A 15531-nucleotide genomic window follows, 5' to 3' on the forward strand; every position below is an offset into this window, starting at 1 on the left:
CTTTGTTCTGTTTGTCTTTCTCTGTTGAATTCATGATTTGTGTGCTCTTGGGCGTTTCCTTATAGTTTTCATTTTCTTCTTGGATTCTCATTCTCTTGGTATTCTGTGAAGTGTTAAGTTTCTTTGATGTTGCCTTATGGTCCATTGAAATCTCTGTCCATTTAGTGCAGTCTCTTTTATCCTGTAATCTACCTTACCTTCTCATTGTCTGGATCTCTGTTCACCTTCTTTTGTATTGTACTTGTTTTGGTCATAGACTGCCCCCCCAGAGTCTATAGTTTGTTCTTATGGTTTTGTTTTGTTAACATTTCTTCTTTCTGTTGACTTAATTCAGGGAGGTGCTGCCATGTATGTCAATCTCTGCTTGTTGTCTGTTCTTGTTGGTTCTCGGTCCACAGAACTCCCTTTAGGATATTTTGTAGTGCAGGGTTGGCTTTGGTGAAGTCCCATAGCTTCTCTTTATCCTGGAGTGTTTTGATTACTACTCATATTTGATTGATAGCTTTGCTGTATAAAGGATTCTTGTTTGGCAATGGTTTTCTTGCAGGGTTTTATATATGTCTCCCCATTGCCTTCTCGCTTGCATGGTTCCTGCTGAGAGGTCTGAGCTTAGTCTGACTTGTTTGCCTTTGTATGTGACCCCTCTATTTTCTCTTGCTGCTTTCAGGAGCGTCTCCTTGTCTTTGGAGAGCTTGACTATGATATGTCTTGGTGTTTTTCTTTCAGGGTCCACCCTTCCTGGACTTTGTTGGGCTTCTTGGATGCCTATCTTTTCGCCCTTGAGGATGTTAGAGTAATTTTCTTGTAGTAGTTCTTCGACTATTTCCTCTGTGGACTTGTGTGACTCATTTTGTTCTGGAATGCCAATAATTCTTAGGTTATTCCTCTTCATGTTGTCCAAGATGAATCTTAGACCTTCCTCTGAATTTTTTACCTTTTTTGTGTGTGTTTGTTCTTCTATCTTAGTGGTATTGAGAGACTTGTCTTCCAGCTCACTGATTCTTCCTTCCATCTCATCTATTCTACTCCTCTGCGCTTTCAGGGAGTTTTCTATTTCTGCCATTTTGTTGTTGATTGTTTGGATCTCTTTCTGTATGTTTTGGATTGTTACCACTGCTGTATCTATCGTGTGTGATTATTCCTGTAGTGCTTTTCTGGCTTCTTTCTTATTTTTCTCAACTCCATTGTAAAGTGTTTTGAAACATTTCATAATCATTTTTCTGAGTTCTTTCTCAGGTATTTCCTAGGCCTGCCCTCCTTCCAGCATGGAGAGAAGGTCTACTTCTGGTTCATTTGTCTCAGATATTTTATCTTTTTTTTGGACATGTGGCGATATGGACATCTGCTTTTGCTTCTTGGGCATGTTTAATGTTTGTCTGTGGCCCTAATAATTAACCTGTACAGGGTCGCTATGGGTCGGAACCGACTCGACGGCACTTAACAACAACAACAATAATTAAGTATGTATTTTGGTAATTTTTAATGTTTTCTGATTGCCTCCAGGAGGATGTGATCAGGATGTGGTCTTCCCTTTTAACTCTTCTATGTGGCAGCCAAACAACTCCAGTCGGGGAGAAAACAAAGCCAAAATCAAAATCAAAGGCAAAAACGGAGTTTTCTGATAGCAGAAGGGAGGCTATGTGACTGCCAAGCAACACCAGTCTGGTAGAAAACAAAATCACAAGCAAAGTCAAAAACAAAAGCAATAATGAGATAATAATGAAGCAAGACAAAAAACAACAACAGCAAAAAATAAAGGACAAAAAAGGAAAAAAAAAAGGAGAAAGGATTCAGCACCAGAAAAAAGAACTGATTAAATAAGGCAATCTCTAGTCACACACACAAAATGAAAGAGAAAATATAAAAAAAGAAAAAAAAAATTTTGCTCTTTATAGAGTTTCTAAGGAGCCGTTGGTGGGCGCGAACCAACGACCTTGCCATTCAAAAGGCTCTGCAGTTTGGCCCCTTAACCTGCAGAGCCACAGCAGGATTGCCTTGTAACGTGTCTCCGCTTATGCCTCGATTGCCGGGCCTGAGCCTCGGAGTTTGGGCAGAGGGCTAGCCTAGGCAGAGGGAGTAGAGGGCGGGATCAGTAGATGGCGGCTGATGGCGTCTCTGTCTGAGGTCATCAAAAAATGCCTCTCTCTGTCTCCCTGTTCCGTGGGCACCCTGGCCTCTCTATATCCACATAGGCAATGCCTCCCGTGGCAATGAGGCCCCACACCCCTCACTAAGGACTGTGCCAGTCCCTGTGGCCCCGCCGGCTCTCCGGGTGTGCCCGCCCTCCGAACCAGTCTGCTCAGGCCCTTTGTTCTAAGCTCTGCAGTGGCGCGGGGTGCTGTCCCAGAGAGGGAGCTGAGCCCAGGTCCAAAACGCGCAAAACTCCCCAGCAGCTTGACACTTTAAAAAAGCAGGTCCTCAATGTTGGGGGCTAAAGTCTTATGTTTGCCCAAGGGCCGTCTGTCTACCAGGTGGGGCGCCCCCTGTGGGACACTTTCCACCCACTACCGGAGCCCTGCACCTGTGCTGTTGGGTCAGGGAAGCGCCGCCACTCGTCTCGTGTACATCTTTATGGGAGTAGAAAACCTCATCTTTGACTATGGAGTGGCTGGTGGATTCGAACTGCTGACCTTGAGATTAGCAGCCCATGCATAACCTGTTATACTACCAGGGCTCTAGCAGTTTAAAAGTATAATTATAACTGGTCTTCTGGTTGTTGTTTATGTCAGAATGATTTTTGATTCTTTAAGTGTGATATATCTCCTTCCATATCCTCTGCTGCTTTTGAAATAGCTTTGTTTTATTATAATGTGACTAGATGTAATTTTTTTGAATTTATCTTGGTTAGTTAGCATTCACAGGACTTCTTTACCTCTGTGTTGAATAGTGATAGCGTTTCAAGTACTTTTTCTGTTTCATTCCTTCTTGTCTTCTAGAATTGATTTACAAGCATATTAGACCATTTTACTCTGTTCCACATATCTTAATACCTTTTTTGTATTCCCTGTCTAAGTTTTTCTCTCTATAGGCTTCAGTGTAGTTTTTAGAGATCAGCTGTTGTTTCACTAATGCTGACTTCAGCTCTTTGAGTTTTTTCCATCTATGTTCTTCATCTTCTGTTTTCACTAACACACAACTCACAGTTATTTTTTAGACTGTTTGCTGACTCTGAATTATGCATGGGTCTGTTTCTATTGTCATTTTGGCTTTTCTTTTTTTTTTTCAATCATGTGGTCATCTGTTCTGTCATCCTTTTGTTTTTAATTGAATATCATACTCATTGTATTAAAAATTGTAGGTGGTCCAGTTGCTGTCTGTCTGTGCTAAACAAAATAGAGTGATTATTAATCTTAATGTAATCAGGAGCTGAGCATGTTTTGCCCTTATTCTGGTATGCATGGCATCCATTATCTTGGCTTCTTGTTGTTCAGTGCTGTCAAGTCGCTTATGACCCATAGCGACCTTGTGTAGGGTTTCCAAGGAGCAGCTGGTGAGCTTGAACCACTGACTTTGCAGTTCAAACAACTTTGCAGTCTGATGCATTAGCCCACAGTGCTAAACCAGGAACCCTCCCTCTAATGCAGGGGTGCTGTAGTTGTTGAGTGCCATCAAGTCAGTTCTGACTCATGTTGTTGTTATTGTTATTACATGCCCTCAAGTCGGTACTGACTCATAGTGCGTGACCCTATGCACAACAGAACAAAACACTGTCTGGCCCTGGACTAACCTCACAATTGTTACCATGCTTGAGCCCACTGATGCTGCCACTTTGCCAATTCATCTCGCTGGGAGTCTTCCTCTTCTTCTCTCAATTCCACCTTAATCAAACAGGATATCCCTCTCCAGTGACTGGTCCCTCCTGACAATATGTCCAAAGTAAGAGAGATTAAAGTCTGGCCATTCTGGCCTTCTAAGGAACACTCTGGCTGCACTTCTTCCAACACAAATCTGTTTGTTCTTTTGGCAGCCCATGGCACTTTCAATATTCTCCTCCAACACCATAACTCAAGTGCATCAATTCTTCTACAATCTTCCTTATTTACTGTCCAACTTTCAGTGCATTTGAAGTTATTGAAAATACCATGGTTTAGGTCAGGTGCACCTTAGTCTTCAAGCTGACATCTTTGCTCTTCAACACTTTAAAAAGGTCTTGTGCAGCAGATTTGCCTAGTGCAATACATTGTTTTGATTCCTTGACTGCTGCTTCCATGAGTTTTGATGGTTGATCCAAGAAAAATGAAGTCTTTGACAATTTCAATCTTTTCTCCGTTGATAAGAATGTTGCTTATTGGTTCAGTGGTGAGAATTTTTGTTTTCTTTTTATTGAGATGCAATCCATGCACTCTTTGATATTCATAAGTAAGTATTTTAAGTTCTCTTCACTTTCTGCAAGTAAGGTTGTATCTTCTGCATATCGCTGTTTGTTAATGAGTCTTCCTTCAATCCTGATGGTACGCTTTTCTTCATATAACCCAGCTTCTCAGATTATTTGCTCAGTATACAGGTTGAATAAGTGTGGTGAAAGAATACTACCCTGTCGCACACCTTTCCTAATTTTAAAACATTCAGTGTTCCCATGTTCTGTTCAAACAACTGCCTCTTGGTCTATGTACAGGTTCTTCATGAGTGTTCTGGAATACTCATACTTTGCAATGTTTTCCATAGCTTGTCATGATCCACACAATCGAAGGCCTTTGTGTAATCAGTAAAGTAGAGGTGAACATCTTTCTGGTGCTTTCAGCCAAGAGCCATCTGATGCCAGCAATGATCTCCCTCATTCCACGTCCTCTTCTGATTCCTGCTTGAACTTCTGAAAGTTCTCTGTCAAAGTATGGTTGCAGCTTCAGTAAAACTTTACTCGCTTAACATATTAAAGATACTGTCCAATGATTTCCGCATTCTGTTAGGTCACCTCTCTTTGGAATGGGCACAAATATGGATCTCTTTCAATCATTTGGCCAGATAGTTGTCTTCCAAATTTCATGGCATAGAAGATTGCCGCCTCACTATGTTGAAAGATTTCAATTTGTATTCATCTATTTCCTGTGCCCTGTTCTTTGCCAATTCCTTCAATGCACTTTGGACTTCTTCCTTCAGGATCATTGGCCCTTGAACATATGCTGCCTCTTGAATGGTTGAACATTGACCATTTCCTTTTTTTTTTAATGTTTTATTGTGAATTATATGATAGTTTACATGTGAGAACCTTAGTCTTACATTCATTCCATCATATATCATCTCATTGCCATGGTTTCAATCCCCTCCATGCATCATCAATCAACCAAAGGGTATATCTCCCCCCACAGTTTTCGGCCCACAGTCCCTTTCCCCTTTTCCTCTCTGGGTCCAAAGTCCCCAGCCGCTTCATCACTCCATGTTGTCGTCTCTGTCTCTATCTCAGGCATCTCTGTTTCTCTGGGTAGGGTCCCGCTCTCAACTCTTCTCCGTTGATGGTTCCAGAGACCTCCGCTCCTAGCCTGGAGAATTAATCACTCCCTTCCTTGTTACAAAACGTCTACCTTTGCATTTCCAACTCTCACAATCTGTCCTGTTACAAAAGTCTACCTTTGCATTTCCAACCCTCACAATCTGTCCTGATAAGCGTTATTCACTACAGTATCACAAGTTACCCATCTGTATTTCCTTCCATCAGCTCCGCCCAGACAGATTGAATAGTACCTACTGGAGATTCTGCCTTCTTCCATGCTCCCTAGCATTAGGTTCCCTCTTGAAGGCTTGTAAGCCAGTCACTTCTTGCCTTTGTATTCCCCCCCTCCCCATTTGAGTATCCAATGTCCAAGTTGCCCATCTCTGTCCACTCTGTGTGTGGAGGGGATGTGAATGCTCCATTTCCTTTTGATACAGTGATTCTGTGTATTCCTTTCATCTTCTTTTGATGTTTTCTGCATCATCCAATAATTTACCCAGAGAATCCTTCAATAATGAAAGTCAAGGCTTGAATTTTTTCTTCAGTTCCCTCAGGTTGAGTAATGCTGAGTGTGTTCTTCCCTTTTGGCTTTCTAACTCCAGATCTTTGCACATTTTGTTGTAATATTTGACCTTGTCTTCTCAAGCTGACCTTTGGAATTTTCTGTTTAGCTCTTGTACTTCCTCATTTCTTTCATTTGCTTTAGAATATCTACGCTGGAGAGCAAGATTCAGAGTCTCTTTTGACATCCATTTTGATCTTTTCCTTCGTTCTTGTCTTCTTAATGACTTTTTGCTTTCTTTCAGATGTTCTTGTTGTCATCCCACAACTCATCTGGTCTTCGGTCTTTAGGGTCTAATGTATCAAATCTGTCCTTCAGATGATCTCTAAATTCAGGTGGGATATATTCACGGACATATTTTGTCTCTCGTGGACTTGTTTTCATTTTCTTAAGCTTCAGTCAGAATTTGCATATGAGAAAATTCAGACTGAAGTCTGTTCCACAATCTGGCCATCCTTGTTTTGGCAGATGATATGGAGCTTTTCCAAGTTCTTTTTCTACAGATGTAGTGAATTTGATTTCTGTGTATTCCGTCTGGTGAGGTCCATGTGTATAGTTGTCTCTTAATGATATTTAAAAAAGGTATTTGAAAAGAACACATCATTGGTTTTGCAGAATTCTGTCATGAGATCTCCAGCATCATTTCTATCACCAAGGCCATATTTTCCAACTACTGATACTTCCTCTTTGTTTCCAACCTTTGCATTCCAATTGCCAGTGATTATCAATATATCTTGATTGCATGTTTGATCAATTTCAGATTGAAGAAGTAGGTAGAATTCTTCTATTTCATCCTCACTGGCTTTAGTGGTTGGTGTGTAAATTTGAATAACAGTAGTATTAACTGGTCTTGCCTGTAGGCACATGGATATTATCCTATCACAGACAGCATTGTACCTCATAATAGATCTTGATGTGTTCTTTTTGATGATGAGTGCAACACATTCCTCTTCAATTTGTCATTCCCAGCATATTAAACCATGTGATTTTCAGATTCAGATTGGCCATTGCCAGTCCATTTCAGCTCACTAATGCCTAGGATATTGATGTTTATACATTTTATTTTTGACAGTTTCCAATTTTCCTAGATTCATGCTTCTTACATCCATGTTCTGATTATTAATGGATGTTTACAGCTGTTTCTCTTCATTTTGAGTTTTGCTCCATGAGCAAATGTAGGTACCATAGGTTGTACTCCCACGGGCTTTATTCCATTCATATCATCTCATATCATCATGGTCACCTCTACTTTGAGGAGGCAGTTCTTCCCCAGTCGCATTTTGAGTGCCTTCCAATATGAGCAGCACATTTTCAAGCTCTGGTAGCGTAGTGGTTACGAATCGGGCTGCGAACCTTAAGGTCAGCGGTTCGAAACTACCAGCCGCTCCGCGGGAGAAAGATGAGGCTTTCTACTCCCGTAAAGATTTACACCCTCGGAAACCCTGTACAGGGTCACTATGGGTCGGACCCGACTCGATGGCACTTAACAACAACAACAACAAATATCTGACAGTGTTTCTCTGCTAATCAAAAGGTTTTCGTTGACTAAATATTCAGAAGTAGTTCGTCTCTCCTTCTTCCTAGTCAGTCTTATTTTGGAAGCTCATCTGAAATTTGTCCACCATGGGTGAACCTGCTGGTATTTAAAATACCCATGGCATAGCTTCCAGAATCACAGCGACTCAACAAGCCACCACAGTATGACAAACTGACAGACGAGTGGTAGTTCTTACTCATAGCAGTATAGGGTTTCCAAGAAGTGGCTGGTGAGTTTGAACCACAGACCCTGTGGTTCAAACCAGCTTTACAGTTCAGTGCTTTATCCACAGCGCCACACATAAGACCCATGAAATCATTTGATCTGGCTCTGCCAAGGCAACCAGAGTTCCAGCCATCCCATTGTTAGTGTTAAATGCCATTGGGTCGGTTCCAACTTATAACAGCCCTGTATAAGGTTTCCAAGGAACAGCTGGTGAACTTGGGGTTCAGACCAACTTTGCAGCCAGTGTATTAACCCATGGCACCACACCTTGGTGGTGATGGTGGTGATGTGCTGTGAAGTTGGTTCCGACTCATAGTGACCCTGCATAGGGTTTCCGAGGCTGTACATCTTTATGGGAGCAGAAAGCCTCATCTTTTTCCTGTGGAACTGCTGGTAGTTTCAGACAGTGAGATTAGCAGCCCAAATTGTAACCACTCACTACCAGAGCTCCTCAGCCATTACATTGTTGTTGTTGTTGTTGTTGTTAATTGCCATCGAGTCGGTTCCGACCCATACAGGGTTTCCGAGGGTGTAAATCTTTTACGGGAGTAGAAAGCCGAAATGTTTGACCAAATATATAGCAGGCTAATATTAAAGTTGATAATTCTGTATGGCCTGCAAATGATGTAAAAAATTTGGCAAAAAAAAGATTCCCCATTCCTACTTTGTTGTTGTTGTTGTTAAGTGCCACTGAGTCGATTCCAACCTATAGCGACCCTGTATAGGGTTTCCAAGAACAGCTGGTGTGCTTGAACCACTGACTTTGCAGTTCAAACAGCTTTGCAGTCTGGTTCATTAGCCCACTGCACCACACCAGGACTCCTATTAGTGAATTCCAAAATCTAAGCTTTGTCTCTTCAGCATCAATGGAGTGTGGAAAGCTTCATTCACATTTCACTGATTTTAGTTTTTAATCTTGTGCTAAGGTAGCTTTGGGATTTCCTTAAGTTTCATTACTACATGCCTGCAAGATCAAAACCCTTGTTTCTTTGTCGCTTCTGCTCAGAAAGAGATTGCAATCTCAGCCTCTTGTCCAGGCCCAGAGTCAACAAGTGCACCCAAGCACAAAAGGCAGCAGACATTGAGATAATGGGTTTAGTAGTGCAAAATTTCAAGAGCAGAATTAGTTTAAAAGGTAAGGAGAGAAGAAAGCTGAATAGGGTAGAGAGTGCCTCAGACTAGGGTGCACTACTGCCATTGGGAACTCTGGGAATAGTATGGCTAGTTAGAGGAGGCCTGCCTTAGGTGGAAATGGATCTGGAAGGCACTTCTACAGGAGACAACCTAACATCAGTTTCCTTCTGGAAGGAAATGCAGTGATGTTGTATACTTTGCTTTGGCAACGTAAAGTATTCTATGAGTCACTTCTTAATCAGTTCACAGAGGTTTGCCTTGTTCATTTTTACATAACACTTACAAGATGCTCCATTCTAGGAGGTTTCCATAGTTCATTTGAACCAGGCTTGGGTTGTTGAAGTATTTTACCATTCAAATAATGCTGCAGTGAATAGCCTTATGTTGACTCTATTTATGGAAGTTATCTTGGGGTAGATTCTTAGAGGTGGGGTTATTGGGTGACAGAGTAAACACATATCAGATTTTAAGATATTACTTAGTTCTTTTCCATAGGGATTGTGTTATTCTGTATTCCTACCAAAAGTGTATGAGAATGCTTTTTCCCAACAACCTTGCCAATGGTGTGTTGTCAGACTTGTAGATTTTTACCAGTCTGATATTAGTTGTAGTTTGCAGTTCTCTGTGTTCATTACTTTTTTTGGGGGGGGGGGGGCGCGGTTCAGGGAGGGGGAGTTCTCTTTTTAAAAAGTTTAGTTGAGTGTAAGTCAAAACGTATTTCTATTAGGGTTCCAGTTCATATAAACAAAATGTGTTTAAACATGCCTCTGAAATCAGTGGGGGGCTGCAGACAAGTTTTCTTAGTAATACACTTGCCTTAGTCTCTTTAAGGTGCCTTCAAAAAGAATCAAAACAATGGTTTCCAAGAGGGATATGCTGGGCCAGTTAAATTCAAGACACAGAGGTCAACTTAGAAAGTTATGACAGTTGTTATTTGGGGATCTCAAAAGGTTCATATTGATAGAGTTATTAGACACAGGATGATCATAGGGGTTTATTATGAAGAAGTTTTAAGGGGAAAAAAATGCACTACTGAGAATAAGGCCAGGAAAGTGGCACAGAGGAATTTTTTCCCATCATGATAGTGCTTTTCATTCTTTGGTAGTAGCAAGGATTTCATTGCGAGATCTTACTGCATCCACCTTACAGCCCTGATTTTGCCACTTCAAGCTTCTTTTTGTTGCCAAAACTCAAAGAAAATATGAAAGGAATGTGTTTTTTTTTTTGTTTTTTTTTTTATGTACACAGAAATATATAATCATTTAGACAACCAAAAGGGCACATTCTGTAAGTCTGTCCCCTGGCTGCCAGCACACAGCCTTTCTTTTTCCATGAGTCTAGAGTCTTCAGCTGCTCTATTTCCCCATCTTTGCCTCCATTGCTGGTGGCGCTGCTTCTCTGAATAGGGTAACACATGCACAAATTCTTCTCCCTTGATGGACCTAGGGTCCTTTGTTCCTGGAAAGTTAATTACTCCACCCTTTATGTTATAAAACTTCTACCTTTACAATTGTGACAGTCACAATTGGTCATGATAACAGTTACTATTGAATCATAAGAATCTTATTCCCATCTCCTTTCAGGAGACTCGTCTTGACAAGATGAAGAATATTCAGTGGGGATTCTACCTTCCCCCACACACTCTGAAACTAAACTTCCTCTTGAAAACTTGTAAGCCAGCCACTTCGTGCCTTTATAGCCTCCCTCCCCCCATTTAGGGAGCCAATGTCTAAGTTACCCTGTGTACAGAGGGGATAGGTTTGATCCTTGATGTGAAGACTCCTTTCCTCTCAGTTGGTATTTTGAGCTACTGCATCCATAAGTATAGGTCAAGTTTGTCAAATTATAACAATTCTCACAGGTATTCTTAAATATGTGACTTAAGGCTCCTGTTGCTGGTGGATACATGTTGGCAAGGTTTCTTTGAAATGTTTCTTTAATGTTTCTAGTGTGTTCATGTTATAAACTTTTAGTGGTTTGGTCTTATTACAGATTATGAAATACTTCCTTTGTATTAATAAAAATTGTATTGCTTGAGAGTTTCTTTAGATAGGTGGATTGTGATTATATGTATATATATATATATATATTTTTTTTTCTTTCAATTCTTTTGTGCTTGTGCCATTAGAACTCCTGAGTCAAAGATCAGAGTTAATGAAATGTATAGTATAGCTAGGGCTTTTTACTGGTCATCCTGATATGTTGTAATTGGGAATTGGAACATCAGTTTATGAAAAAGCTAAAAATGAAGTTGGAAGTTTTAAATAGTGCCTTAACATTGTGCCCCATGGAGCACAATTCTTCTCCGACACAAATGGGGTCATCATAAGTTCACGTTGACTTGATGGGCAACTAGTTGGTATTTTTTTTTTAAAAGAAAAATGTTACTAGCTTCTAAGTGAACATACGGACTTCTGGTGTGATGCTAGAGGGTAAGCACTGGACTGCTAATTGTAAGGTCTGAGGTTCAAACCCACCAGCTGCTCCTCAGAAACCCTACTACACAGGGTGCTATGAGTGGAAAGCGACTTGACGGCACTTTGTTACCAGGTCAGGCTACAGAAGACAAGGAAGTCATGGAATATAGTTATGTTGTTCTTAAGTGCCATTGAGTTGGTTCAGACTCATAACAACCCTTTATAGGTTTCTGAGGAGCAGCTGGTGGATCTGAACGGCCTACCTTGTGATTTGTAGTTCAGTGCTGATCGTACAGCACCACACCAGGAGTCCTTACATATAGTATAAAATAGGTGTATTAGAGAAAGAATAACTGCAGGGGAGATGTGCCAAAGGTGGCATCATCTCTCCACACTTGCAGTCTGACATGTTGTTGTTGTGAAGTGCCATCCAGTCCTTCCAATCCATAGTGACCCTGTATAGGGTTTCCAAGGAGCAGCTGGTAAGCTTGAATTGCCAACCTTGCAGTACAAATGACTTTGCAGTCTGGCACATTAAGCCACAGTGCCACACCAGGATGCCGACATGTATGTATAGGGTAAGGTTTTTTCTACAATGGCAATAGTTTTGATTTCAAAAAGGGCCTGTTCTATTACATAGCTCCACCCTTGTCTTTCCTTTTCCCTTGCTGTACACACATGATGTCCATGATGGAGTCTAGGATTTCAAAATGATTCTTTTGTGAAGATGTTTGGGATAGCTGAAAATTGGTTGAGGCGGTTAATGTGTAGCTGATGGTTAACAACTCCCACTGGGTAGTTGAATAGGGACAGAGGTTTCATAAACCCCTTTGATTATGGACACTTACCTTGTTTATTTCCTGACTCCCTGACAAGGAGATAGATTCTATCTCTTGTCCACATCCTGCTCCTCTGTTCTATTTGGAGGTTTATTTTATAGCTTTATTGATATCTTTCCCAGTGCCACTTTTCCACTGCCCCAGTAATTTTTTTCCTGTTCCTTTACCCTAACAACAACAACAAAAAGAAGAAGTGAACATGTTGGGTACTTATTGAATCTTGGTGTGGCACTTTGGGTTAATGCATTGGACTGCAAAGTCAGTTTGAACCCACAAGGTTGGCGGTTCAAGCTCACCAGCCACTCCTTGGAAAACCCTAAACAGGGTCACTATGGGTTGGAACCGACTTGACGTCACTTAATAACAACAACAATTGAGTTAAATTATTAAAACACCTTTTGCTACTCCTTGGTAGCAGTAAAAACAGTCTAGAGTCCAAACTTAGATTTGAATCCTGATTTTTTCATGTTTTCTGGCATGAAAGCAATTGGACAGTACACCTTCATGCCTTGTTAAAATAAGAGTGCTCACAGCATCCTGTTAATACTCTAAGTATTAAGATATGTGATAGATTAGATTGCACAATAAAACTGTCTTAAGTCGGATGTCAGCTTTTGTATGTGTACTTTGTTTACAATTTTGCTACTCAAGACAGTGTGCGTGCAGCTTAATTTCTGCTGAAGTTTTTCATAGGTTTAAAACACAAACTATGATTGTGATCCATTGAAATTCTGAGGAAGGACATCTGTTCCAGCACAAACTAGGTTGTGCTGCTTTCTAAGTCATTCTGTAGGGTTTGGATGAAGGTAAAAACAAGTAAAACTTTGGGAACAACCCTGATTGTAAAATCATGTTACTACTTTGTTCTATTACATCAGATTGTTTGTGTTTTTTTGTGTGTTTTGTTTTTGTTTTTTGTTTTTTTTTTCTTCAGCTGGTTTTCCTATGGGCTATGCCGCAGCAGCTCCTGCCTATTCTCCTAACATGTACCCTGGAGCAAATCCTACCTTCCAAACAGGTATGCAGCAGGCCTACAAAAATACTTTGTGTAACTGTTGAAGAATGTAGTGGCTTTTGAGAAAAGTGGTTATAGGATTAGGATTGGGGGCTGAATTAATTTGTGGGTTCATAAAAATTAGCCCAGTTGATAAGTGCAATAGGGCTTAATTCTAATTGCACGGAAAGCTTTGTTGTTTTGTTAGGTGTTGTCGAGTAGGTTTTGACACATAGTGACCCTGTATAGTTAGTTTCTGAGGCTGTAAATCTTTACAGGAGGAAAAAGCTCATCTTTCTCCTATACAGAAGTCTTCAGTAGATGTTGGTATTTCTGGTGTTCCATACAAATTTTCTTTCTCATCCCTAGGTGATTATGGGATCTATAATATTTATGCCACTTGTCCCAGAGTATCTGTTCATTAAACTGTATTAATTACTGGGAACTAAAGGTCAGTCTTAGCATGTTAGTGGGGGGTGGAGGGTGGGGATTACCATGTTAATAGTTTTAGAGATAATTTCTGATTTCTGTCTAGTGCTTTAGCACTTTGGTTACAAGTAATTAATCATTTGATCTTTATTTGTACAGAGTATTATTTTTGTTTGTTTGTTTTGTTTTTAAGCCTTATTTTCTATGTAAGGTGCATGAGTGTTAGTTGTTAGAAATCAATATTAAAATAGAAAGTAGATTTGATTTGGGCTTGAGAATCTGTTAAAGATCACTTGTCTTGCCATAGTGGAGTTTCCCACCTGTGAAACCTGTGCTCTGTGTTAGTTAATTCTGGGTTTTAGTCATTGGGACTGGGTTCATGGCTCTGCTGCAGCAGTGGTGACCCACCTCAGCCTAAATGTTTAGGTTGTGGTTTCTCTAGGAAATGTCTTAACTCTCATGGAACTGCAGAACAAATCTTCATCCCTTAGAACAACTTCTTACCCTATATAGTTATTCTGACTGTAGAGGGGACAAGAAGTGTCCTTTTCCTGAATTCTTATTTTGTTACTTATAAAATTCTGCTTTACATTTTCATATTTCACATTTCAAATTTATATTTTCACAGTGACCACCCTTAGCCTGTTTTGTACCCAGAGAAAAACTTATACCTGATTATCCTGCTCCCAGCTTTCTCTTCTCAGGTTTGTGCTACCCACCTAGAGTATTGTTCGCAGTTTTCTAAATGATTTCTGATTGACTAAGTTAAGCCAAAGACTTTTTAAATCACTAGCTTTTTGCCACATTGTCCTGTTTGTTCTCTTCTAACTGGGTTTTGTGTTCTTGCCTAGCTTTTGTTTCCATATTTTGTATCCCATTTAGTAGTACTGGTTGTTAAATCCTGTGGAGGTTTTACAAGGAGCAGCTGGTGAGTTTGAACTGCTGACCTTATGGTTAGCAGTCCAGTGCTTATCCTAGAGTGCTACACTAGAATGCCCACCTAGACTAGTACTCACAATCTTGTAGCTGTCTTTGGGGTCCATTATGAAACATCTCTTCTATAGAAGGTTCTCTCATATCAACATAACAACACTGTGCTATTACTCATTTAATCCTGTAATGTCTAAATTGCACCACCTTTTGTAAAATATCTCACCTAGTTTAACATTTCTTTAACATCTTTATTAAGATATAACTGACACAGTAACTGTGCATATTTGAAGAGTAATGTTTTGATAGATTTTGATATAATGTATATATGACTGTCACAGAGAGTGAGCATACTCATCTTCAAAAGTTTTCAGGTAAATTACAGATTTATTTCTATTCTACAAGTTTGTATTATTTAAAATTTTATTTAACTGGAATTTGATAGATTGTAATCTCTTTTTTTGATCGGCTATTTTCCCTCTGATTATTTTGGCATTCACCCGTTATACTGTGTTTCAGTAGTTCCATTGTACATACATATAACAATTGGTCAATTGAAACAAATTAGATTGTTTACAATTTTTGTTTGTTTACAATGTTTACTTTGTAACATTGTTTACAATGTTTTGAATAATCATTTACCAATCTTTGTATAGAAATACGTTTTTTCATTTCTCTTGAAAAGAATGGTTGCTTCTATGGTAAGTTAGAAATTACCAATATGTCTTCCAGTGTGGTTGTAGCAGCAGCACAGGAGAGTTCTAGTTCCTCCATGTCCTTATTAACACTTGGGATGGTCAGTCTTTAATTGTAGTCATCCTAGTGTATAGTGGCATCTCATGTGGCTTTAATGTCCATTTTCCTAATGACTAATAATGTTGAACAGCTTTTCATTTGCTTGGTTTCTGTTCGCATATTTTACTGTATTAATTCTTGAATTGTGTATTTTAATATTACTAAATTTTTAGAGATCTAATTAATTTAGACACAAATCCTTTATCTGATATATGATTTATAAATATGTTCTCCCATTCTA

At 39.8% G+C, this 15531-nt stretch overlaps 1 protein-coding gene across 1 annotated transcript in view; it reads left to right on the forward strand.

The window, feature by feature from the left end:
• Positions 1 to 15531, forward strand: part of LOC102836061 (myelin-associated neurite-outgrowth inhibitor-like) — a 58373-nt gene that overhangs the window by 27834 nt on the left and 15008 nt on the right. Inside the window, exon 2 of the mRNA XM_006876924.1 lies at positions 13077 to 13160. Coding sequence (XP_006876986.1) covers positions 13077 to 13160 — 84 coding nt within the window. The remainder of the gene's footprint in view (positions 1 to 13076; positions 13161 to 15531) is intronic.

Source organism: Chrysochloris asiatica, unplaced genomic scaffold (assembly GCF_000296735.1).
Source record: "Chrysochloris asiatica unplaced genomic scaffold, ChrAsi1.0 scaffold00429, whole genome shotgun sequence".
Classification (NCBI taxonomy): Eukaryota; Metazoa; Chordata; class Mammalia; order Afrosoricida; family Chrysochloridae; genus Chrysochloris; species Chrysochloris asiatica.